The sequence below is a fragment of the Molossus molossus genome, unplaced genomic scaffold, assembly GCF_014108415.1.
Source record: "Molossus molossus isolate mMolMol1 unplaced genomic scaffold, mMolMol1.p scaffold_m16_p_15, whole genome shotgun sequence".
Lineage (NCBI taxonomy): Eukaryota > Metazoa > Chordata > Mammalia > Chiroptera > Molossidae > Molossus > Molossus molossus.
In genome coordinates this window covers 15173399-15200999 of record NW_023425350.1, presented here as the reverse complement: position 1 = coordinate 15200999, position 27601 = coordinate 15173399, and the positions used below count along the sequence as shown (strand labels likewise).

The 27601-nt window shown below is 39.8% G+C and overlaps 1 protein-coding gene across 4 annotated transcripts in view; it reads left to right on the top strand.

The window, feature by feature from the left end:
- Positions 1–27601, top strand: part of DTNB (dystrobrevin beta) — a 236698-nt gene that overhangs the window by 131128 nt on the left and 77969 nt on the right. The window contains exon 9 of one of the 4 annotated variants that reach the window (XM_036262919.1): positions 16178–16202. The exons of the other annotated variants lie outside the window; for them this stretch is intronic. Within the exon in view, the coding sequence (XP_036118812.1) occupies positions 16178–16187 (10 nt within the window). The 3' untranslated portion in view covers positions 16188–16202. Of the gene's footprint in view, positions 1–16177; positions 16203–27601 lie in introns of those variants that run through there. 4 annotated transcript variants of the gene reach the window in all.

Sequence of the window (27601 nt, the reverse complement as noted above, 5' to 3'; positions counted from 1 at the left end):
TTGATGAGAGAGAACATCCATAGGCCGTTTCCTGCGTGCTCCACACTGGGGATCGGGCTCACAACCTGGGCATGTGCTCTAACTGGGAATCGAACTGGCAACCTCTTGGTGCATGGGTCGACGCTCAACCACTGCCACATCAGCCAAGTCATTTCAAATAAATAAAAAGAAGTACCTTTGGATGCAGGGGACAGGCAATAAAACAGAGAAAGTGGACACTGAGGAAATTCACTTTAGCTACAAAGCTTACCACCACCACTATCTGATCCCCCTTTACTGGCGACCTCTTGGTGCACGGGTTGACACTTAATCACTGAGCCACACCAGCCAGCTGTGGGGAGATTTTTTAACAGTTATTTTCCTTTTTTCCTTTAATCCTCACCCAAGGACATTTTTGCATTTATCTTTAGATAGAGCAAGAGAGAGAGAGGGAGAAAGAGGGAGAGAGAAACATTGATGTGAGAGAGACACATCGAGTGGTCGCCACCCACATGACCCCAACCGGGGTCGGGGACAAACTGAAACCAAGGTACGTGCCCTTAGCGAGAACCAAACCCCAGGACTCTCTGGTCCGTGGGCCTACACTCTAACCGCTGAGCCAAGCTGGCCAGAGCCAGTTAATTCCAATTTTAGAAAATATTTATATGACTATTTTTATTTCTTTTTGAGTCATTTTAGAACCTTTTATATTTGTAGGAATTTGTCAGTTTCTTCTAAATTTTCAATTATTGGCACAAAGTTTCTAACGTTGATGTACAGTATGGGTACTTATTGTCCCTTTTTCATTTCTACTTTCATGTATTTATGGTGTTTCTCTCTCTTTTTTAGTCTTTGAAAAATCTTGCCATAGGTTTGTCTAATCTATTGGACTACCAGAGGACAAACTTTTGGTTTTGATGATTCTCTTATTGTATGTATTTGTGTGTATGTGTGTGTGTGTGTGTGTGTGTGTGTATTTTATCCTCACCCGACGACATTTTTCCATTTTTTGTTCAGATAGAGTGGAAGAGAGAGAAACATCGACATGAAAGGGACACATCAAGTGGCTGCCACCCACATGACCAACCAGGGCCGGGGAAAAACTGCAACCGAGGAACGCACGCCCTCAGTAGGAACCAAATCTGGGTCTCTCTGGACCGCAGGCCAACACTCTAACCACTGAGCAAAACCGGCCAGGGCTATGTATTATATTTTTTATTTTATTTACTTTCACCTTTATCTTTATTATTTCTTTTGTTATAATTTCTTTGAGTTTCTTTCGCTATTCTTTTTCTAACTTCTTTAAAGAGATGATAGTTCACTCATTTCAGGTGTTTTTTTCCCTAATATAAGCATTTAAGGCTATTAATTTCTCTAACCACTGCCTGAGTAATGTCCCAAGGTTTATCAAGTAATTTTAAAATTTAGTCCTAAATATTTTCTCAATTCTGTTATGATTTCTTCTTTGAGAAGTAGACTTTCTTTTTTTTTGATCCTCATCTGAGGACATTTTTCCATTTATCTTTAGGTAGAGGGGGAGGGACAAAGGGAGGACAAAAGAGAGAGAAACATTGATGTGAGAGAGACACATGGACTGGCTGCCACCCACATGACCCCAACTAGGTCTGGGACATACTGCAACCAAGGTACATGCCTTTAGCGGGAACCGAACATGGGACTCTCGGGACCGCGGGCTGACTCTCTAACCGCTGAGCCAAACTGGCCAAGGCAAGTAGACTTTCTTAATTTCCAAATATATGGGGGTTTTCTAGTTCCTTTTTTGTTATTAATTTTTAGTTTAATTTCATCTTGGTCTAGATTATTCAGTTCTTTCAAATTTGTTATACATACTCATTAGCTGACATATACTCTAGTGTTTTTTTTTTTGTTTTGTTTTTTAAATCTTTATTGTTGGATGTAAAATGTATTACAGATGTTCCACATTTTTCCCCCATTGACCCCCTCCTCCCCACTCCCGCCTCCCTCCCACCTTTTCCCACACTATTGACTGTGTCCATTGGATATGCATATAAGTTCTTTGGGTTATTTCTTCCCCTTTCCCTTTGAGGTTTGTCAGTTTAGCAATGACTTTGTACTTCTTAATCCCTTCACCTTTTTCACCCATTCCCCCAACCCCCCTCCCAAATGGCAACCAACAAAATGTTCTCTGTATCTATGAGAATGTTTCTGTTCTACCTGTTCATTTTGTTTATAGATTCCATTGTTGATAGATATGTATTCATTGCCATTTTGTTTGTTCATATATTTTATCTTTTTCTTCAAAAAGAGCCTTCATCATTTCATATAATAACGGTTTGGTGGCGATGAACTCCTTTAACTTTTTCTTGTCTGGGAAAGTTTTAATATGTCCATCAATTCTAAATGACAATTTTGCAGGATAGAGTAATCTTGGCTGTAGGTTCTTGCTTTTCATCACTCTGAATATTTCTTGCCACTCCCTTCTGGCCTACAAAGTTTCTTTTGAGAAATCAGCTGACAGCCTAATGGGAACTCCCTTGTAGGTAACTAGCTGCTTTTCTCTTGCTGCTTTTAAGATTCTCTCTTTGTCTTGAACCTTTTGCATTTTGATGATGATGTGTCTTGGTGTGGGCCTCTTGGGGTTCATCTTGTTTGGGACTCTCTGTGCTTCCTGGACTTGTATGTCTGTTTCCTTCACCAAGTTAGGAAAGTTTTCTGCCATTATTGTTTCAAACAGGTTTTCGATTTCTTGTTCTCGCTCTTCTCCTTCTGGCACCCCCAAGATGTGAATGTTGGCACGCTTGAAGTTGTCCCAGAGGCTCCTCACACTATCCTCATTTTTTTGGATTCTTTTTTTTTTTTTGCTGTTCTGATTGGGCATTTTTTGCTTCCTTATATTCCAAATCGATGGTTTGCTGCTTGGATTTACATACTCTATTATTGAAGCTGTGTAAATTATTCTTTATTTCAGTTAATGCCTCCTTCAATTCTAACTGTGTATCCATGATTTCTGACTGGTCTTTTTTATGCTCTTGAGGCCCTCCCTAAGTTCACTGAGGTTCTCACTAAGTTCATTGAGCATCCTTATAAGCAGTATTTTGAACTCAGTATCTGTTAGGTTGCTTATCTCCATTTCGCTTAGTTCTTTTCTTGGGGTTTTGTTCTGTTCTTTCATTTGGGACCTGTTTCTTTGTCTCCTCATTTTGGTTGCCTCCTGTGTTTGTTTCAGTGTATTACTTAATGAGAGGTATGGGGCTCGCTGAGACCCGATGCTGCTTGTTTGAAAGAATTTAGGAAAAACCTGAAGCAGGATCCAAGACAGGCCAATCCTATGGTTAAGCAAGTGGCAACAGCTTGGGTGGGCTTGAAAGTTGGGTGGGACGGGGCGGGGCGGGGCCTCAGGCAGTCACCAGGGCGGGGCTACCAGTGTGAGCCAGGTTGCTGGAGTCCCAGATATGGCGACTGTCTGCCGCCCCCGGGAAGGGCTCACCAAAGGAACAAAGGCCTCTTACAGCACGTTTGTCCCAGAGAAAGCCCCCTCTCCAGCCCTTGCTCCAGTGCCAAACAGCTCAGTTCTTCCCTGTATGACTCTGGTGCCCCTCGAGCTGCCTCCCCTTCAAGCTTAGAGGGAGAGAGTCCGATAAGTTTGCGCGCAGGCCCTTTAAGAGGAGCTGCCTGGGGCTCCAGCCGCTTCAGCCTCCCTGAGCCTCAGTTCCCGCTGGTTTTTCCAGCCAGAAGTTATGGGGACTTCTCTTCCTGGCACTGGAACCCTGAGCGGGGCACCTGTTGTGGGACGGGGACCCATCAGTCCTCAGGAAGGACCTTCCCAGCCAAGGTGTCCTCCTGATTTTTATCCACCACACTTGGGTGTAGGACCAGCCCCTCGCACCTCCGCCCCTCCTACCAGTCTCGATGTGGCTGCTTTAATTTCGTATTTGTAGGACCTCCATTCAGCTTGATTTCAGGCGGTTTTGGATGATGGTTGTTCTGTAGTTTAGTTGTAACTTTGATGTGGTTGTGGGAGGACGCGATACCGCGTTTACCTATGCCACCATCTTGACCGGAAGTTCTATACTCTAGTTTTTATCATGTTCAAGTAAATTTGAAAATACCATTTATCCTATGCATATTGGATGCAGAATTTATAGTAAATGACTGATTGTATGTCCATGAAATCAAGTTTGTTAATCATGTTGCTCAAATCTTCTATAGCCTTATTTACTTCTTCCAAATTATACATTTCCCTAGGAAATTGAAAATTTATTTTTATGTAGTGACTCTATTCCTAATAATTCTGTTTATGCTCAGGTCTATTTTATCTGCTAGTAATGTCTTTTAATATCTCTTGCTAGTTATGTGCCAGATATAATTTTCCCATTTTTTTGCTTTCAATTTTTCTGTGTCCTTGTGTTTCCATTGTTTTTCTTTGAAATTGTAAGCTAGATTTTTTTTTCTATTTTTTGAAATGTTATTTTTCAATTACAGTTTATATTCAGTATTATTATTGGAATTAAAAAGCCTTTTGTCAAACAGTCCGCAAAATTTTTCTGAATTTGTCAGTGTCTCTTAACTTTATTTTTCTTACTCAAAAAAAAGTGTCCTCTGATGAGGATAAGAAAAAAAAAAGAAAGGCTTTTGTGAAGAATAACATTTATGGTGAAGCTTAAACGATGAATAGGGATTAGGCAGGTAGAGGGCATTGGGAGGAGCATTCCCAGCAGAGGGGGAGCTAGGGCAGAGGGCAGCAGGAAGGCTGCAGAGGTTGGCAAAGGCCAGCTGAGGTTTTGGACATTATCCCAAACTGAAGTGTTTTAGATAGGAGGAGCGACATGTTGAATTTTGCATTTAAGAAAAATTATTGCCTATTGTATGAGAACAGGCAGTGGAACAAGAGTGAAAAGGAAGAGCCAGCTAAGGTTTTTTTGTTTTTTGTTTTTCCATTAGCCAGATGGCAGTTGATAGTGGTTTGAACTATCAGGGTAGTAATGGAGATGGAGAAAAGGTTGTAACATAAAAAAATCATGGGTTTTACCATTATTGCATATCCAGAAATAAAATTAAATCCTAAATGGAAATTTGTCATAGGAATTGAAATTCAGAGATAAAGTATATTGTAGTGTTAATTGCTTACATTTCATTTTTTTAAAATACATTTTTATTGATTTTTAGAAAGAGAGAAAGGGAGAGGAGGAGAGAGAGAGAGAAACATCAATTTGAGAGCGATACATTGACTGGTTGCCTCTCACATGACCCCACCCAGGGCCAGAAGTCAAACCTGCAACCCTGGTACATGCCCTTGACTGGGAATCAAACCCGGGACGCTTTGGTCCACAGGTGGGCACTTGAACCGCTAAGCCAAACCAGCCAGGGCTACATTTAGTTTTTGACATAGAGATTTATTCAGAGCCTCACGAATTTGAGATTCAAGAGTTCTTGATATTTATGGAGCACCCATAGTATTCCGACCATTTGCTCACCTTTTCCTTAACCTTCACAGCAAGCTTGGCAGCATAAATATCATCAACCCATAACAGATTAGGAAACAGCATTGACCAAATTGAATGACCTTCCCAAGCAGCTACAGTGTAACGAAGTTGGGACTGGAGCCTAGGTCTCCTAACCCATGCTCCACTTTCTTTCCATTGCACCTTAGTTTCCTAACATGCTGACCCAGGAAAAAATGCTACAGGAACATGCAGTAATGGAACCATTGTTTGAACTCCATGGTTAGTTTTATATATTTTTATTATTGTTATTATTTTTTATCCTCACCCAAGGACATTTTTGCATTTATCTTCAGATAGAGCAGGAGGGAGAGAGGGGGGAAGAGAGAGAGAGAGAAACAAAGATGTGAGAGAGACACATTGACTGGTTGCCACCCACACGACCTCAACCAGGGCCAGGTACAAACTGCAACCGAGGTATGTGCCCTTAGTGGGAACTGAACCTGGGACTCTCTGGTCTGCGGGCTGACCCTCTAACCACTGAGCCAAACCGGCCAGGGTCCCAGGGTTAGTTTTAGACTCAAGAGAGAACATTGCATGACTGTAATTTGGGTGGTTGAAAAATAGAAGGGAGGCAGTATGAAATGATAGAAGAAAAACTGGATTAAAAATCCAGAGATAAAAAAAATCAAGAGACATCAGTTTGCTTTTCTGTTAAACCAATGATGATAAAACTTATCTTAATTATCTCAGGATATTGTTAAGAATAATGTATCTGAAAGTGCTTTAAGAGGTTAGGATACCATAAATACTGTATTTTAAACTTTTAAAGTCTTTTCCTCATAATAAAGTAAATCATATCACAAAAATGTCAACTTCACAAAGGCTGGGATTCTGTTTTGATCTTCACTGAATTCCCAATTCCTAAAATAGTGCATGGTGCATGGTAGGCACTTAAAATATACATAGAATCAATGAATGACTCTAAATATGATTTATATAAACAGTCATATAGCCCACCCACCGACCCTTCTATGTTTCTTCAGAAAATACCAGTCACATAGCTACAGTACCTAAATTCTCCACTAGATGTCAGGCATATTTCCTTGATTGGTTCATTGCATTATTTTCATCGTGAGTTGAGAATATTAAGTAAACAATGTCAAATAAATCTCAAACAAAACCAACTCACCTATCATCAACACTCTAGCAACTTTTCCTACTTCTAAGTCTCTGAAATAAATTAGTTGTTTCTTTTGGTCAAAATATTTTCGTAAACCATCCAGCTCTTGATGTCTCTTATAGACCCTCTGCTATACTAATTTCAAGCATTTTGCTATTGCTTAAGATCTAGTTATCTAACCACATAGTCCTTATACCTAATTTGATTAGTGGTTAATCACCATTGCATTTCTTTTTTTATTAAATATTTTGGGATGACATTGGTTAATAAAATTATATAGGTTTCAGGTATACACTTCTACAATACACCATCTGTGTATTGTATTGTGTGTTTACCACCCCAAGTCAAGTCTCCTTCCATCACCATTTATCCCCAATTTACTCTTCTACCTTTCCCCACACCCCTTTCCTCTGACAATCACCCTACTGTTGTCTGTGTCCATGAGTCTTCTTTTTAATTTGCTTAGTACCTTCATCCTTCTCACCCACCCACCCCCATTCCTTCCTCTATCAGTCTGTTCTCTGTATCCATGAGTCTATCTCTACTTTATTAGTTTATTTTGTTCATTAGACTCCACATATAAGTGAAATCATATGGTACTTGTTTTTCTCTGACTGGATTATTTCACTTACCATAATACTCTCCAGGTTCATCCATGCTGTTGCAAAAGGTAAGGTTTCCTTCTTTTTTTTTTTTTTTTACAGCTGAGTAGTATTCCATTGTGTAAATACAGCTTTATAAAAAATCTACTCATCTACTGATGGACATTTGGGCTGCTTCCAAATCTTGGCTATTATAAATAACATTGCAATGAACATAGGGGTGCATATAGTCTTTTAAATTTGTGATTTGGGTTTCTTTGCATATATTCCCAGAAGTAGAATTGCTAGGTCATAAGGCAGTTCCATTTTAAATTTTTTGAGGTAACTCCATACTGCTTTCCACAGTGGCTGCACCAGTGTACATTCCCACCAACAGTGCACAAAGGTTCCTTTTTCCCACATTCTTGCCAGCACTTGTTTATTGATTTATTGATGATAGCCATTCTGACAGGTGTGAGGTGATAGCTCGTTGTTGTTTTTTTTTTAATTCATTTTAGAGAGGGAGGAAGGGAGAGAGAGAGAGAGAAACATTGATCGGTTGGCCCCTCCCCACATACCCCATCCGGGATCAAATCCACAACCCAGGCATGTACCCTGTCTGGGAATTGAATCCACAACCTTCCGGTGCAAGGTGCACAGGAGGGTGCTCCAACTAACTGAGCCACACTGGCCAGGGCTCTTACTGTGGTTTTAATTTGCATTTTCTGATGATTAGTGACATTGAGCGTCCTTTCATATGTATGTCCTTGGATGAGTGTCTATTCAAGTCCTTTGCCCATTTCTTAATTAGATTGTTTTTTGTGTGTTGAATTTTATAAGTTCCTTATAAATTTTAGATATTAAGCCCTTATCAGATGTATCATTGGCAAATATGGTCTATTCAGTGGGTTGTCTTTTCATTTTGTTGATGGTTTTCTTTGCCTGTGCAAAACCTTTTTAGTTTGATGTAGTCTCATTTGTTTGTTTTTTCTTTTGTTCCCCTTGCCCGAGGTGATATATCAGAAAAAAATATTGCTACAAGAAATGTCTGAGATTTTACTGCCTATGTTTTCTTCTAGGATTTTTATGGTTTCAAGTCTAACATTTAAATATTTAATCCATTTTGAGTTTGTTTGTTTGCTTATTTATTTATTTTAATCCTCACAGAGGACATTTTTGCATTCATCTTCAGATAGAGCAGGAGGGAGAGAGAGAGAGAAACATTGATATTGATGTGAGAGAGACACATTTAGTGGCTGCCACCCACACGACCCCAACTGGGGCTGGGGACAAACTGCAACCAAGGTACATGCCCTTAGCAGGAACTGTGGGCTGATGCTCAACTGCTGAACCAAACCGGCCAGGGCGAGTTTATTTTTATGTGTAGTGTAAGAAGGTGATGTAGTGTCTTTTTTTTTGGCACATCTTTGTCCAGTTTTTTTCAACACCAATTTCTGAATAGACTTTCTTTACCTCACTGTATTTTCTTGCCTTCTTTGTCAAATATTAATTGACCATAATGGAGTGGGTTTATTTCTGGGCTCTCTATTTTGTTCCATCGATCTGTATATCTGTTTTTATGCCAATACTATGCTGTTTGTATTACTATGGCCTTGTAGTATAGTTCGATATCAAGTGGCATGAGTCCTCCAACTTTGTTTTTCTTAAGATCGCTGTGGCTATTAGGGGTCTTTTTGGTTCCATATAAGTTTTTGTAATATTTGTTCTAGTTCTGTGAAATACACTGTTGGTATATTGGTAGGAATTGCATTGAATCTATATATTACTTTAGGTATATGGACATTTTAATGATGTTAATTCTGTCTATGACACAGTATATGCTTCCACTTATTTATATCTTCTTCAGTTTCTTTCTTCAGTGCCTTATAATTTCCATGTAGAGGTCTTTTGCATCTTTGGTTAAATTTATTCCTAGGCATTTTTCTTTAAGCAATTATAAATGGAATTGTTTTCTTAGTTTCCCTTTCTGATAGTTCATTATTTGTATATAAAAATTCAACTGATTTCTTCTTAAATTTGTTGAGACTTGTTTTGTGTCCTAACATGTGGTCTATCCTAGAAAATGTTACATGTGCACTTGAAAAGAATGTATATCCTGCTACTTAAGGGTGAAGTGCTCTAAAGATACCAATTAAACCCATCTGATCTAGTATGTCATTTATGGCCACCATTTTCTTGTTGGTTTTCTGTCTGGAAGATCTATCCATTGATGTCTGTGGGGTGTTAAAATCCCCCACTATGACTATGTTACTGTCATTCTCTTCCTTTATGTCCATCAAGATTTGCTTTATATATGTAGGTGCTCCTATGTTGGGTGCATAAATGTTTACAATGGTTATATTCTCTTTGGTGCATAAGTGTTTACAATGGTTATATTGCTCCTTTCATCATTATGTAGTGTTTCTCTCTGTCTCTTACTGTAGTCTTTCCAAGCTTTTTTTTTTTTCATTTGCATGAAATATCTTTTTTCATCCCTTTACTTTTAGTCTGTGTGTATCTTTTGTTCTAAGGTGGGACTATTGTAAACAGCATGTGTGTGTGTGTGTGTGTATCTCTTATTTTCTTACTTATCCAGCTGTCTTATGTCTCTTGATTGGAACATTTAAGCCATTTATATTTAAAATGATTATTGATAGGTACTTATTTATTGCCATTTTATTCTTTTAACTATGTTTCTCCAGTTTTTTTTCTTCTTTTCCTCCTTTTTCTTCTCCTTGTTCTTCTTCTACTACTACTACTACTTCTTCTTTTTAAAATCCTCACCCTAGGATATTTTTAAATTTATCTTCAGATAGAGTGGGGAGGAGGAGAAACATCGATGTGAGATATGACTGCCTCCAGCATGACCCCAACCAGGGCCAGGGACCGAACCACAAGTGAGGTTTGTGTCCTTGACTGAAATTGAACCTGTGACTCTTCAGTCTATAGGCTGATGTTCTAACCGCTGAGCCAAACCAGCCAGGGCTCTTCTTCTTAAAGCAGGCCCTTTAACATTTCTTATAATACTGGTTTGGTGGTAACAAACTCCTTTAGCTTTTTCTTGTCTGGGAAACTATTTCTCCTTCAGTTTTAAATGATAGCTTTCCTGGATAAAGTAGTCTTGTCTGTAGGTCCTTGCTCTTTATCACTTTAATTATTTCATATCATTCCCTTCTGGCCTGAAATGTTTCTGTTTAGAAATCAACTGACAGTCTTATGGGAGCTCCCGTGTAAGTAACTAACTGTCTTTCTCTTATGGCTTTTAAGATTCTCTCTGTATTTAAACCTTTGCCATTTTTTTTTTTATCCTTACCCGAGGACATTTTTCAATTTTTGGTTCAGATAGAGTGGGAGGGAGAGAGAGGAAAAGAGAGAGAGAGGGAGAGGGAGAGGGAGAGAGATATCGAGAGAGAGAGAGAGATCAGGAGAGATTGACGTGAAAGGGACACATTGCGTGGCTGCCACCTGCACAACCAACCAGAGCCGGGGACAAACTGCAACCGAGGTACACGCCCTTAGCAGAAACTGAACCCGGTCTCTCTGGATCGCAGGCCGACGCTCTAACCGCTGAGCCAAACCAGCCAGGGCAACCTTTGCCATTTTAATTATGATGTGTCTTGGTGTTGGCCTCTTTGGGTTCATCTTGTTTGGGACTCTTTGTGCTTCCTGGACTTGTGTGTCTTTTTCCTTTACCAGGTTAGGGAAGTTTTTGGTCATATTATTTCTTCCAATAGGTTCCTTTTTTTTTTTTAATCCTCACCCAAGGACATTTTTGCACTTATTTTCAGATAGAGTGGGAGGGAGAGAGGGAGGAAGAGAGAGAAACATTGATGTGAGAGAGACACATCGAGTGGTCGCCACCCACACGACCCCAACCGGGGCCAGGGACAAACTGCAACCAAGGTATGTGCCCTTAGCAGGAACCGAACTCAGGACTCTCTGGTCCGCAGACCAACATTCTAACTGCTGAGCCAAACCGGCCAGGACCCAATAGGTTCTTGATCCCTTGCTCTCTTTCTTCTCCTTTTGATACCTCTATGATATGGAAGTTATGCTTCATGTTATCCCAAAGGCCCCTTAAAGTATCCTCATTTTTAAAAATTCTTTTTACTTTTTGCTTCTCTGATTGGGTATTCTTTTCTACCTTGTCTTCCAAATCACTGACTCAGTCCCATGCTTCATCTAACCTACTGTTTATTCCTACCAATGTATTCTTTTTTTTATTTTTTATCCTCACCTGAGGATATTTTTCTATTTATCTTCAGATAGAGTGGGAGGGAGGGAGAGAGAGAAACATTGATGTGAAAAAGACACATGGACTGGTTGCCTCCCACCCAACCTTGACCAGCGCCGGGGACAAACTGCAGCCAAGGTATATGCCCTTGACTGGAATTGAACCCATGACTCATTGGTCCGAGGGCCAACGCTCTAATTGCTGAGCCAAACCAGCCAGGGCCTACCAGTGTATTCTTAATGATAGATACTGTATTCTTTATTTCAGTCCTTTTTTATGTTTTCTGTGTCCTTTTTCATGAACATCCTTATAACCATTACTTTAAACTCTGTATCTGATAAATTGTTTGCCTCCATTTCATTTAGCTCTTTTTCTGAAGAGTTCTCTTATTTTATTTGGAGCATGTTTCTTTATCTCCCTATTTTGGCTGCCTCCTTGTGTTTGTTTCTATATATAATGAGATAGGTCTGCTATGACTCCCAGTCTTCCTGGGTGGCCTTATGTAGTATGGGGGACCTAGTGGTGCAGTCTCCTTGATCACCTGAGCTGGGTGCTCTAGGAATGTCTCTTGTATGGGTTATGTGGGCCCTCCTATTGTAATTGAGTCTTGATTGCTATTGGCCAATTTGTGCATGGGATCGACTGCAGGCTGGCTGACTGTGAGGCTCAAATGAGAGCTGCTATGCAGGTGCTGACCACACGAAGTGGAATTTGCTTCAGCAGGGTTTGGTGCCTGCTGACATTTCCCTTTGGATATTCTGTTTGCAAAGCTAATTGGATCCTGCTCTGATGTTGCCTGAAGCTGATCACTGGGTGTGTTGTTTGTGTGCCTCTTGGGAGGCATTCTGGTGCAGGCCAATGTTAGACACTATCTGTGCCTAGCCCTTGGCAACCTGTTTGGAGCTACAAGTGCTCCACAGTTTATGACTGCTTCTGTGGATTTGGGTGTTTGCAGAAGGAACAAGCTGTGCTGCAGGGTTGGCTTTTTCCAGCACTGGGCCCAGGGACAGGTCATCATAAGTCCCAAGTCACCCTGAGATCCACCTTCACCTACCTCCGCCTGCCAGCTGCTTGTTGGGCTTACTCACTGAAAGAGCCTTTGGTGGAATCCAGAAGATGGGGCTCGTGAATCTCCTGTGAGGGGGAGGTGCCTGTCAGGCCTCAGGGAAGGTGGGGGGCTGTAGTCCCTGCTCCAGAGCCACACAACTGAGTCTGTCCTGCATTTTGCCCCAACCTTATTAAGAGGGAACCACTAGGAGTTGGGCAGCCTCTGGAGGTTGGGTCTGCTGGAAGCCAGGAGGGTGGTTCTTTTGGCTCTCCCGTGAGGCAGAAGCACCGGGAAAGTGGGTGGAATGGTCCCCGTCCCAAAGTCACACAACTTAGTCACTGACAGCCCCTGAGTCTGCCCAGACCTCTACACTCTGGCCAAGACAGTTGACTCCTTTTTTCTATTTTTTTTAATCCTCACCCAAGGATATTTTTCCATTGATTTTCAGACAGAAGGGGAGGGAGGGGGAAAGAGACAAAGAGAGACTGATGTCAGAGAGACACATCTATTGGTTGCCTCCTGCACAACCCCGACCAGGGCCAGGATTGAACCGCTACTGAAGTACATGCCCCTGACCGGAATTGAACCCACAACTCTTTGGTTCTTGAGCCAACACTCTAACTGCTGAGCCAAACTGGCCAGGGCGGCAGTTGACCCCTATCAGGGCCTAAGCTCTGCAGGGTAAGGAAAGAGGGAGTCCAGTAATGTGGGGCCATTGCTTTCCCTCAGGCTGATGCTACACAGAGTGGATTGCTCCACACAAGAAAGATGACATCTGTGGTATGGAAGAATGACTCACTACAGAAAACCTGGTGCATGTCCCCCAGCCTTCTCTTCAGAACCACAAACCCCAGGCTCCCCTCAGGCATATCTAGTCTGCTCCACCCTCCCTCTGCTTGCAAATGAAATTGTGTGTTGGCCCTTTAAGAGGGTGCCTGTGTCTGTAGGGACTTCCATCTTTAACTGGACAGAAACTCTGCTGCTTTTCACAGCCAGATGTTATTGGGCACCTCTTCCCAGCTCTGGTGCTCTGGGCTGGGGAGCCCAGCTTGGGGTTTAGGCCCCATGCTTCTCAGGGGAACCCCCTGCAGCTGAGATCTTAGCGAGTCTGTGGGAGCAGAGCCAGCCCTTTTCACATCTTTGCTCTTCCTACCACTCTCAATGTGACATCTTCTGTAAATCCTTGGTTATAAGACTCCTTTTCAGTTAGTTTTCAGTTGGTTATTCAGGATCATTGTTCTTTAATTTAGCTGTGCTTCCTGTTTGGTCCTGGGAGAAGGTGAGTGTAGCTTTCACCTACTCCACTGCCATCTTTGCATCCCATTACATTTCAGTTTATGGTATTAATTTTGAGAGAAAGCCAAACGTCGTGGTGTTTAGGCTTAATGTATTTAGTCATCTGAATTCAGGCAAGGAAGAGCATGACCAGTGTCCCATTGGACAATCTATGATTGATCAAATTCCCTTAGACAGGTTGGCAAACTAGAGCCCACAGGTTAAATCCAGCCTGTCACTTATTTTTGTGTGGCCCATGATCTAGAAATGATTTATATTTTTTAAATGGTTGAACAGAAAGAAAAAGGATATTATGTGAAATAACAAAGAATAATATTTTGTGAAGATTATATGAAATTCAAATTTTAATGCCCATAAATAAAGTTTTATTGGGATACATCCACACTTCATTTACATCTTGTCTATGCCTGCTTTCAGGTTTCCATGGCAAACTGAGTCTTTGTGACTGAGATTATGTGCACCCCTCTTGTGGACTTTACACCATTATGTTGTAATTGAGTCTTGATTGCTGTTGGCACATCAATGGAAGGGATTTACTCAGGCTGATCAGTTTCAAGGACTGGCTGTGCCCACTGACCACTGACCTCTGACTCCCTTGGAGGATCAGCTGTGCAGGGGCCCACCACACAGAACAAGACTTACTTAAGCAGGGCTCTGGTAACCACTGAGTCCATTCCTTGAGTGTGTCACTTGTGGAGGTGGTTGGGTGGTGGTGCTTTAACATGGTCGGAAGCTGTCCACTGGGTGTGCTGGCCCTGGGGCAAGGTCAGCCACTGCCTGTGTTCTACCTGGGGCCACCAGGCATAAGCTACAAAGTGATCTGCTGATGGCTGCTTCTAGTGCCAGACCTGGAGCCACTTAGCAAGAGGTATGGGGCTCTCTGTGGCCAGATGCTGCTTGTTTGAGAGATGTTAGGAAAATCTGAAGCAGGAACCAAAACAGGCCAGTCCTTTGGTAAAGCCACTAGAAACAGATTGGGTGGGCCCAAAAGTTGGGTAGGGCAGGGCCTCAGGGAATCACCAGGGCGGGGGGGAAAACAGTGTGAGTCAAGTTGCTGGAGTCCAGATATGGTGCCATGTCTCTTTGTCCGGTGGCGGAAGGGCTCAGCAAAACAACAATGGCCTTGGACAGTAGGTCTTTTTGGGAGAAGGCTGCTTCTCCAGCCTTGCCTCATGCCAAACAACTCAGTTCTTCCCCGTATGTCTCTGGTGTCTTTCATACTGTCTCTCCAATACTGAAGCCCAGAAGTGAGTCCAAGTAAGTCTGTGTGTGGACCCTTTAAGAGGAACTGCCTGGGGCTCCAGCAGCCTCAGCCTCTCTTAGCCTCAGTTTCCACTGGGTTTTACAACCAGAAGTTATGGGACTTCTCTTCCTGGCAGTGGAAACTGAGCTGGGGACCGGGTGTAGGACGGGGACTCCTGGCTCCTCAGGGAGGACTTTCCCAGCCAAGGTACCCTCCTGATTTTTATCCGTCACACTTGGGTATGGGACCAGCCTGTCTGCGCCTCGCCTCTCCTACCAGTCTTCATGTGTCTGCTGCTTTAATTTCGTAGTTGTAGGACTTTCATTCAGCTCAATATCAGGTTCTGAAGGATGTTTGTTCTGTAGTTTAGTTGTAATTTTGGTGTGGTTGTGGGAGGAGGCAATACCGCGTTTACGTATGTCGTCATCTTGACCAGAAGTTCCTGCATTACTTTGATTTGACCAAAACATATCTGTTGTCTTTGTTGTTTTATTTCTATACCAACCTTATAGATTTTTTTTTTAACATTAGACAACTGTGCTTGAAATATCTGATGCTTGCAGTATTTTGAACTCGGGTACTATAACATGACAATTCTGCCTATTTTGTTTTTCTTCAGAATAACTTTAAGTAGATCAATAGAAATTCACCAGACCAGTAATAATGTAAGACCATTTTTAACCCTATGAAAAACCAGGTCTAACTTCTTGTTTAAGCGGTTTAATTAATAAAGCACATTTTTGTGATTCTTCTTTTGAAATGATGGATGACTTGGGAGTTGGAAATGGCTTTTGTGACAAAGGTGGTTCTGGCTGATTGTCATGTACCAAACTGAATGCCTCATTGCTTGAAATTTATTTATTTTTAATCTGTTTTTATTGATTTTTTAGAAAGAGGGTGAGGGAGAGAGAGATAGAAACATCAATGTGAGAGAGAAACATCCATCGGCTGCCTCCTGTACACCCCCCACCGGGGATCGAGCCCGAAAACTGGGCATGTGCCCCGACCAGAAATCAAACTGGAACCTCTCAGTACACTGAACCACACTGGCTGGGCTGCAATTTTTTTTAATAAACCAATTTTTTTCAAAGAGTTATTAACTGACTTTACTATATTCCCAAATTGTGGGATGTTACAGAATTTAGAATATTGGTAAATTGGTCTGAATTGAAATTACTGTCTTCCATTAGTGTTGACTGAAGGTGTTGTGACTGGGGCTCTGTGCCTGGTGCTAAGCATAGAGTCTTAGTTGAGGAAACTGACAAGATGGTACTTCTCTCCAGATCACTAGGTGAGTCTAATGTTCTAGTCACTTGAAAAGCATATCAGATTCATTCTGTGTATTGTGATCTATTGAGACTGAACCTATTTAGAAGGTTATAATTTTGAGCTATTTCCAACAGGTAGGTGTTATACTGGGACTCTTAGATCATAGCTCGTCAGATATTAATTCTATCTGGCATTTTGCTTTAATAAATCTTTGAAAAAAGATTTATTTGCTTTAAAAAATCTTTGCTTTTGAAAAATCTATACATGGTGACATAATCTGCTCACCAGTGGGTCATCAGACACCAAAATTTCAGGTCTATATAATTTGATCTTTTGAGAAAAGAAAAGCTGTTTTTCATTCTCCTATTCATATTGCCTGGAATGTGAAGCCTCTTACACTGCTCTTTGGTCACAACTCATCTGATACTAATTCTGTCTTGGGTTTTGCTGGGACGATTTTGAAAACCAAGCAGCTGAGGAATACAAGGTGCTCTTAGTCTTGAGCTTTACATGGTCCCAGTTAGGGTGTTGTTAGTTTAGCTCATTTCAGGCTAGTAGTGCCAGACGCATTCTCTCCTGGATGTAGGGTCACTTTCTAGCCCTGGAAGTATCTCTCTCCAAAAAAGAAAGATGGAACACAAAGAGAACCTATACTAAGGGCCATGTAAGATAGTTCTAGAAATAGGATATAATTTTTGCCTGAACTTCAAAGTTTGTGCATACTAGAGAGGGGAGAGCTTGCATACCCTCACGAACCCACACCTGGAGTATTTGTGCGTGGTACCTTTGGGTGTATGGGATAGTGAGGGGTGGTCAGATGACCAGCAAATGTGGTGATTGATGATGGTGCAGTAAGGAGAAACAGCATTATTTAATACAACAAAATTCAAGGTTTAATCCTAGGAGAGGAATTGTTTAAAAGCGGCTGTGACTTTGGTCTGCTGAGTTTTATCCTCCTCTTGGTCTGTTTCTTTCTCTCTGTTTACCACTATACTACCATAAAGCACTCTGCTTTTAAACTCCAAATCTAGCATGACCCAAACACCATCCCTTGGTTGTCTTTTCTTTTTTTGTTGTGGTAAAATACACAAAACATAAAATTTATCATCTTGACCATTTTCAGGTGTACAGCTTAGTAGTGTTATGTATATTTACATTGTTGTGAAATAGATCTCCAGAACTTTTTCAACTTGCAAATCTGAAACAACATATTCATTAAATATCAACTCCCCTTTTACCACAAGCCCTTGGTAAACCACCATTCTATTGTGTATTTTTGAATTTGACTACTTTAGATACCTCATATAAGTGGAAATACACACACACACACACACACACAATTTTTGTGTGTGACTGTCTTATTTCATTTAGCATAATGTCCTCAAGGTTCATCTATGTTGTACCATGTATCAGGATTTACTTCCTTTTTAAGGCTGAGAAATGTTATATTTATGTGTGTGTGTGTGTGTGTGTGTGTGTGTGTGTGTGTATCACAATTTGCTTGTCCATTCCTTTGTCAGTGGACATTTGGGTCACTTTCAACTGAATAATCTGCTATTTTTGAGACCCTACATTTTTGTTTTGTTTTTATTTTATAGGAGTCACCCTAAGGGTGTGATGCAGTATCTCATTGTAGATTTAGATTTGTCTTTTTTTTCTTCAAATAGTTTTCTTGATGTATAATTTACATATCATAAGATATTTAACTGTGACAGTAAATTGATTTTTAGTAAATTTATATTTACTGAAGTTTTACAATCATCACCACCATTCAGGTTAGAATATTCCCATCATCCAAAGAAGTTTCCTCTTATTTATTTGCAGTCAATCCCAGCTCCCCACCTGTAGCCTTAAGGCAACCACAGATATACTTTCTGTCTATAGTTTTGTCTTTTCTGGAAATTTCATATAAACAGAATAATATAATATGTAGTCTTTATTTCTGGATCTTTCATTTAGCTTAATATTTTTCAGGATTATCCATGTTGTAGCAAGTATTAATAGTTCACTCCTTTTCAATACTGAAAATATCTCGTTGTATGAATAGACCATGTTTTATTTATCTTCTCACCAGGTGATGGACATTTGGCTCATTTTCAATATTTTACTATTATAAAAACACTGCTATGAACATTTGTGTCTTTGTGTGGACATATGCTTTCATTTCTTTTGGGTGGATACCTAGGAGTAGAATTGTTGGATCACACAGGGTAAGTGTATGTTTAAGTTTTTAAGAAATTGCCACACTGTCTTCAAAAGTGGCTCTTCCATATTACATTCCCACCATGAATACACGAGAATTCCAATTTCTTTACTTCTTTCCAGCACTTGGTATATTGTTTTTCTTTTGAATTATAGCCATCCTAGTTAGTGAGTAGTGTTATCTTATCGTGGTTTCAATTTGCATTTTTCCAATGACTAATGATGTTTAGCACTTTTTTCATGTACTTCCATTCATGCATCTTCTTTGGTATAGTTGTCTATTTAGATCTTTTGTCCATTTAAAAAATACTTAAATAATATTTTTATTTTACAATAGTTTTATTAGGTTTACAAAAATGTTGCAGCTAGGACAGAGAGTTTCTATATGCCCTGCACTGTTTCCCTTGTTGTTAACATTTTACAAAGGAACCAATATTGGTATTATAATTACTCCATATTTTTGGGGGGTTTTGAATAGTATCCTAAGTGAAATAAGTCAGATGGAGAAAAACAATTAATGTATGATTTTATTTATATGTGCGATCTTAAAAACATACAAATAAACAAACAAAACAAAAACAAACTCATATATACAGAGAACAGATTGGTAGTTACCAAAGGGAAAGGGGTTTGGGAGGTAGAGTGAAATGGGTTAAGGGAGTCAGTTGTATGGTGAAGGATGGAAACTAGACTTTTGGTAATGATCAATTTATAGTGTATACAGATGTTGAATCATAATGTTGTACACTTGAAACTTATGTAATTTATGTACCAGTTTTACCTCTTTTTTTTTTAATCCTCACCTGAGGATATTTTTTCATTTATTTTCAGAGAGAGAGGAAGGAAGAAATAGATAAAGAGAGAAAGAGAGAGAGAGAGACATCAATGTGAAAGAGACACATTGATTGGTTGCCTTCCACACGACCCCAGTTGGGGCCAGGGACTGAATCACAACCAACGTACGTGCCCTTGATCAGAATCAAACCCGTGACTCTGGTCTACGGGCTGACACTCTAACCGCTGAGCCAAACCAGCCAGGGTGAGTGGAATTACTTTTTTTTTTTCCCCTTCAGATAGAGTAGGAGGGAGGGAGAGAGCGAAATAGAAACATCGATGTGTGAGGGACACATCGACTTGTTGCCTCCCACAGGACCCCAACCAGGATCAGGGACGAACTGCAACCAAGGTATGTGCCCTTGACAGCAATCAAACTCGAGACTCATTGATTGGTCCATGGGCTGACACTCTAACCGCTGGCCAGTGTGGAATTTCTTAATAGGATGTGTATACTGTGATCTGGTTGTAATTTAGAAAAATCTGAATATTTGTCAGTACCTATACAGGTTTTTATATTGCTCACCTGAGTTTATCACCTACTGAATTTTCCTTTCATTCTTCTTAAACCTCAAATCTGCCTCTATATTTCTACCAAATTGATCTTCTAGAATCACTGCTTTTGTCATATTACTTCTCTATTTAAAAATCTCCAAAACTGCTTCACCGTCTATAAAATTAAGGAGGCACTCCTCTTGCTGGAATTCAAGGCGCTATGTATTTAGGACCCACCTTACTTTTTGAATCTTATCTTCTGCTGCTAAATCTGTGTAGTACAAAGCCTGGTTAGACCTGCCTCCTTTCTCCCCTTTAAAACTTTATATCCCATCCAGCTGATGTGGCTCAGTGGTTGAGCATCAACCCAGGCACCAAGAGGTCGCCAGTTCGATTCCCATCCCGGGCACATGCCCAGGTTGTGGACCCGATCCCCAGTGGGGAGCATGTAGGAGACGGCCAGTCGATGTTCTCTCTCATCGATGTTTCTCTCTCTCTCTCTCTCTCTTTCACTTCCTCTCTCTCTAAAATCAATAAAGAAAAAACTTTATATCCCTTCCTGCCTCTCTGAGCTAGCTCATGACATCCTAACGCAACAACCCTCTTTCCTGAATGCCCTTCTTGCATCTTTCAGACTCTCCATGCTTTGTATACCCAAAAGCCAAACTTAAATTCTGCTCTGTCCATAAAACCTTTAAAACATAGAAGCAGTTAACTCATATGGATCTCTTCTTTCCTTCCCTAAATTCCTTTAGCTCTTGTTGGTTTATCAGTCATTTGGGCACTCAGTAAAAGGCTGTGTCTCCTTCTTTTAAGGACTTATTGAGTATGTATGGGACCTGGATATCTTGAAGGTGTCCTTTGAAATATAACTTCTTAAGGTTTGGGACTGTATGTTCTTAGTGCCTGGCATATTCTAGGTGTTTACGGACTGGTGCTTCCAGATCATGGATCAGAATTGTAAATTCTAGTTGAATTACATTAAAGTTGGCAATTTTCTTGTAGTCCCTCTTTTCAAGGTCACATTATAGTACCTTGTTGTTTATTTGATATGACTTTGCTGTCTTCCTAAAGCTTTGGAAGGCAATCAAAGAGAGGTTACTCATCCTGTAAAACTATTTTTTTAATGAGCTTTTGGGGCAAAATTCTTATTTTACTACTTAAAATAATCCTAGAGCTCAAGATAAGGTCAAAATCAGGCATCTTCTCCTTTGGTAAAGTGACCTTTCTCTTTTGTCTTACTTACTTTTTCCCTTTGGATAATGTTAATGGGATCATCTTATGGATGAAACTGAATACCTTGCCTCCAAGCATGAATTGAAGGAAGTAGACTGCTAAATTGTATTGAATAATTTTCCTTCTTAGTTTTTCACTTTTTTAGCAAAATTCTTTGGGGAATTTAAATGACTTATTTATTCTCCTTAGTCATTTCTTCCAAGTTGTCACCAACTCATGTTTAATTCTCTGTAAGTCCAGCTGTTATTTTCACTCATTTCCAGTGTCCAGTTTATCACAGGAAAAACATTCTTTTTAAGAACTTCTCTGCCCTGGCTGGTTTTGCTCAGTGGTTAGCACGTCGGGCTGCAGTCCAGAGAGACCTGGGTTCGATTTCCGCTAAGGGCACGTACCTTGGTTGCAGTTTGTCCCCGGTCCTGATTGGGTCGTGCAGGTGGCAGCCACTTGATGTGTCCCTTTCATGTCGATGTTTCTCTCTCTCTCTCTCTCTCTCTCTCTCTCTCTCTCTCTCTCTCTCTCCCACACACACACACACACTCTATGTCCCACTCAAAAAAAAAAGACCTTCTCGCCTGGCCGGTGTGGCTCAGTGGTTGAGCATTGACCCACGCAGTTTGATTCCCAGTCAGGGCACATGCCCAAGTTGTGGGCCAAATCCCCTGTGGGGGGCATGTAGAAGGCGGCCAGTCGATGTTCTCTCTCATCAATGTTTCCATCTCTCTCTCCCTCTCTCTATAAAATCAATAAAGAGTAAAAAAGAACTTCTCCATAGAGTTTGTTAAAATGAATATTTAATGTCTTCATTTTGAGAAATTAATTAAACTGCCATTGATGTCATCTGTGTGAGCTCAGCCCTTTTGAGAGTTTAAAAAGATAAAACTGGTATAATATGGAGGGATAAAAATCTTGCTGGCAGACTGGATGTGGAATATTAGAGATAGAGAAGTCAGTTGGCCTGAACAGTTGGAAGAACAGAGATGGAATACCTACAGATGGAACAAGTTTGGGTAGAATGAGAGCTCCATTTTGGACCTGTTGAGTTTTTTTTTTTTTTTGATAACTCAATTATGAGTCTGGAGGGCATTCATGGAACATGTGTGACTTGAAAATATTGGCAACTTAGAGATGATGTTTAGATAGAGAAAACATGTAAGGATGAAACCCTGTTGCTTTGTTTCTTACTTCTTTAGATGATTGTTCAGTTAATTAATTTAAATTTTTTTTCCTAATATTCACAGTTAAGGTAATTTTTTTTTCCAAACATGTGAGACTTTGGGGGGTATTTGATGCTTTCTGATATTACTGAATTTTGATCAGAGGTGGTATTCTGTATATCTTTAATAGAGTTGAGATTTCTTTTTAGGCCCAAGTACCTGAACAATTTTTTTAAACATCTCTGCATGTTTAAAAATATTCTCAAATTATTGAGTACAGTGTTTCCTATATTCCCATTTGATCAAGCTTATTAATTATGCGTATAAAAAAGATTAAATTCAATTTTAAGAATAGAAATGTATTAAGTGATTATATAAGAAGATGCCAGCTGCCTTACTATTATGGGAGAAGCTTGTAATTTTTCCATTGAGAGCATTAGATACAGAGGAATTGTTTCTAAGCAATCTGGACAGAAAGGCCCACAGTATACTCTGGAGAACTGTGTGATGACTCAGAGAACCTTTCCTGATGGTAAAGACACCAATAACAAAGATGCATTTAAAGAGTTTGGATGAAATTGAGTCATGAAAGTGAAATAAAGTTATATTTTTAATTTATTATGATCTTAAATGTTATAAGTAGCAGTGGAAGGAAGGAGAGAAATAGGATAATTATAAGTACAAATGGCAGCAATCTTTCTATATATTTTTTCCTTTTTAAAAATATGGGAAGCAACCTCAAATATAAGGTGATTTTCCCAAGAAAGGATTTCCAAAAACTAACTTGATCATGTAAATGTACATGAAACAAGTCAGATGTCTTGCTGATGTAGGTACATTGGGGTAAGTTACAAATGAAAAAGGACTGGTGGATCCAAGAATTTAACATCTTTGAAATGAAAAATAACCTAGACCCCCTTCTAATATATCATCAGAGTTGCTTTCAGCTTACTGTTTACAGTAGCATTCTTAGCTTTCTGTGACTACGTCTGTTTGTCATTTTGCCCAACCTTTATATGTGGAGAGAGGAGAAGCAGTGAAGACTTGAGTAGAGAAGCTGTGAGAGCACCACTGTCCGTTGTCCTTCGAGTCCGGGCATTCCAACAATGCAGTGACAACAGAGGCATGGGTGTGGAATGGTAGTGTGAGAATACCAGTTAGATAGCTACTGTAAAAGCCTTCATGGTCTGTCGATCAATTCTTTATTTTTTTTTTTTTGGTACGTGCCTCTAGTGGGAACCGAACCCAGGACTCTGGTCCGCAGGCCGATGCTCCAACCACTGAGCCAAACCGGCCAGGGCTGTTGATCAATTCTTACACAGTGTGTAGACTTAGAAACTTTTTCAGAGCCACTAATTTCAGATATTAATTAGGGATTTCTGTGTAGCTAGAGAGAGTAATGGATAATTTATGAATATCTCAACCTTTTAGCAAAGCAAACTAGACTACTTTGAAAGGTCTGTAGTAAGTTTGAAATCAGTAAGTATGTATCCTCCAACTTTGTTATTTTGGAAGATTGTTTTGGCTGTTCCATGTGTCTTGCATTTCCATCTAAATTTAGGATCAACTTGTCAAGTTCTACAAAAAAGGCAGCTATGATTTTATAGGGTTTGCATGGAATCTGTAGATAAATTTGGGGAATTACCACTATCTCAATAATAAATCTTCCAGTCCATGAACATGGAATGTGTTTCCACTTATATAGGCCTTCTTTCATTTTTTTTCAGTGATGTTTTGTAATTTTCGGTGTATAAGTCTTGCACTTTCTTGATTATATTTATTTCAAAGTATTTTATTCTTTTTGATGCTATTGTAAATGAAATTGTTTTATTTTTAGATTGTTCAATACAACTGTTTCATTTATACTGACCTTGTGTCCTGCAGCTTTGTTGATTGTTGAACTTGTTTATTAGCTCCAGGGTTTTCTATATAAGTGATCACATCACCTGCAAATAGATATAGTTTTGCTCCCTTTATAATTTGGATATCTTTTATTTCTTTTTCTTGCCTAATTGTTGTATACCCTCCCTACTGAATTATAATTTGACTGGATTTAGAGTCTAGCAAAAGTTGTTTTCTCTTCATTCTTTGAAAATATAATTCCTCTATTATCTTGTACCCAATTGTGTTGATAACAGTTTGATTCTCCTTCCTTTCTGTTGAATTTCTCATGTTTTATAAATAACTTTTAGGATTTTCTTTATAATGTTGGTAATCTGAAGTTTTACTATGACCTGTCTGGATAGGAGCTTTTAAAAAAAGTTCTATTTAGTTTGTTTTAATATTCAGAGGATTCTTTCACTCTATAGGCTTATGTCATCAGTTCTGCAAAATGCTCAGCCATTATCTGTTTCAGATACCATTGCTTTTTCTCCATTCCCTTTGATCTCTCTGGAATTCTGAGATATAAACTTTTTTTTTTTTTAATTTTTTTATCCTCACCCGAGGACATTTTTCCATTTTTTATACAAATAGAGTGGGAGGGAGAGAGAGAAAGAGAGAGAGAGAGAGAAACATCGACGTGAAAGGGACATATAAAGTGGCTGCCACCCACACGACCAACCAGGGCCGGGGACAAACTGCAACCGAGGTACATGCCCTTAGCGGGAACCGAACCCGGGTCTCTCCGGACCGCAGACCGAACTGCTGAGCCAAACCGGCCAGGGCCTGAGATATAAACTTTAAAACACAATTTAGCTCTCACATGTCTTAACTTTAAAAAAATGTACCATCAGTCTTTAGCTATTTTCAGCCCTATATTCGGCCTATCTGTAGAGTGTTGTTGTTTTTTTAATCTCAATAATTATGATTTTCATTTTTAAAATTCCTAATTAGTTATTTTTCAGAACATTTTATGGGTGATGGTCTGTCCCTTAGGTGTCCAAGGATATTAAGTATACTCATTTTAAAGAGCTTTTTAGATACTCAGTTTTCTCTGGGGTGTTTGGGGTGGAGGAGATGTTTAAGTTCTATCCTCCCCAAAGGTGGCCTACAGCCCTTGTGTTTGATCCAAGGCAGCTCAGCAGGGCCCTTGTCACCACAATGGCTTCTTGTTATTTTCTTCCTTGGGTGGCGGGGTAGGGAGAATACTTTATTTTTTTAGGCTTAGAGTTCCCCTTTTTGTTTTGATTCAACTATACATGCATCAATTTATTTTTATATCTTTAAATCAATTTTCTTTGGTACAGGAAGGTGAGCTCTTAGCATGTACTCAATCTGCCACCTTGACAGAAAGTCCTCGACTACTTACTTCTTCAGCTAATTTAGAATTCACTGGCATACACTGTCTCCAAAGGTCTCTCTGAGCCTTTTTAGTAGAAACTTGGATATCTTCAGTGAAATGGTGTGTGGTTCTTTATTCCCTTGGCAAACTCCCTAATGTGTTAGAGTATTTCAAATTACTTTTAGATTTTTTTGGCCCAGAAATTAAATACCAAGACTGATTTCACAGGCATAGTTGGCCTGATGCATTTGATACATATGAGAAGTACTGCTGCATTCATATACTTAGGTGTATTCCTGAGAATATTATTCAGCTATCATTATTACCCCTCCTACTCAAGAATTTTGCCATCTCAAATGGCCTGTTAGCAATCTGTCTTTGAATTCCTTGTTAGGACATTTTTTCCATTTACAATTCAGTTTAGGTGAGCCCTTCACCAGTTTGTGCTTTTAAGGAGATTGGAATGGAAAATAAAATCATAAAATTTAATTATCGAGCCCTGGCCTGTTTGGCTCAGCAGTTAGAGCATCGGCCCACGGAGCAAAGGGTCTCAGGTTCAATACCTGGTCAAGGGCATGTGCCTGGGTTGCAGGTTTGATCCCTGGCCCTGGTCAGGTCCTGTGGGAGGCGACTAGCCAAGTGTCTCTCTCACAATAATGCCCCCCCCCCTTCTTCCACTCTATCTAAAAATAAATGGAAAAATATCCTCAGGTGAGGATTAACAACAATAACAAAAAATTTAATTATTGAGTAAGTAATTGCTGAGCACCCACTGTGTGCTAGTTATGGTGTAGGTACACAGTATAAACACAGTGGTGGAATAAACCCTATGGGCTCTGTTGTCATGAAGCTCAGCCTCTTCAGTGAGACCAATCAAAAAGTAAACACTAATTATATGTAATTGCAAATTGTGATAGAACCATAAAATAAAAGAACTAGATACGATGAGTATAGCAAAGATTTCTAATTTAAATTTTGTAGTAAAGAAAGGTGTTTTCAGACTTTTTAAAGCAACAATGGAACAATTTGCTTTTTGAAGTCTTGTGTGGAGTAGAAGTAGAGCTGCTCTCATTGAGATGAGGTTGGGGCCTGATTTGCTTGCTCTCATCTGTGGTTACTGAAGCAGCTCATGGAATCCTTTGATGCCCAGGGAACAACATGTAAAAACCACTGTTCTAGAACCAGCCCCCTTCATTTCACAGGTCAATTTAGCTGAGGCACAAAGGGCTTCATTGTCCAGGTCACGTAATCTGCTTAGTACCAGAATTGGAATGGGCACCGAATTCTTCCAAACTGGTGTTCTTTCCACTCTCCACTGCCTCTTCTTCCCCTTTGATGTGTTTTTATTATAAAAGTAAGGTATTTTAATCTCAAGTATTCTGTAGTTTTTTCCCCATGAAATTAATTTCACCCATTATTGCCCTTCACATTCTGTCCTCTACTCCCTCTTCAATATCCTTAGAGTTTGTAGCCCTATTTTGTTTTTACTATATTTCTGATACGTCATATAAATCAACTCTTTCATTTTCTGCCAAGCATTCTAACACCTGCATTTGTTTTATTCTTTAGGTTTTTATTATTGATGTCAATATGTTTATATTAACTATTTAGCTATCTGATTGGTTGGATTTTCTTTTTTGCCTCTCATTTATCTAAGCAAATGGTAGAATTCTCTTGCAGATCCTTGGGTTACTGTAGTCTGGGTTTTATTTTTACTTCACCTATTTTTAGTGTAAATATTTATGTATCTTTTGCCATTTTTGTTTTGTTTTGTTTACTATGGCAGAAAAGTCCAGGGTTTGTGTTTGAACAGAGTAGCATATTTGCCCAGAACACTTAGAAAAGTGTAAGGAAGTAGTAAAAATTAAGACAGACTGGAAAACTGAAGTTGTAGTGTCTAGGCAGTTACCATAGAGAGGAAGATGTTAGTCCTAATTTGGGAGGTAGAGAATTGATGGTTTGGGGCAGAATGATGATGTGAGAGCCATGCATAGGAAAGTAATTTTAGCTCTGAGAAATCAGACTAGTAACAATCGCCAGGTTCTCTGGACACCTGTGGACTAATAGAAAACTGTTACAACATTTGTTACACTAGCTGAAGGCAGGCTGAAATGTGTTTATGGCAGTGGAGATGGAGACCAGGAGCAGATAGATTTAAGAGCTGTTGAGTAGATGAAATAGACAAGAGGCCACAGGATGAC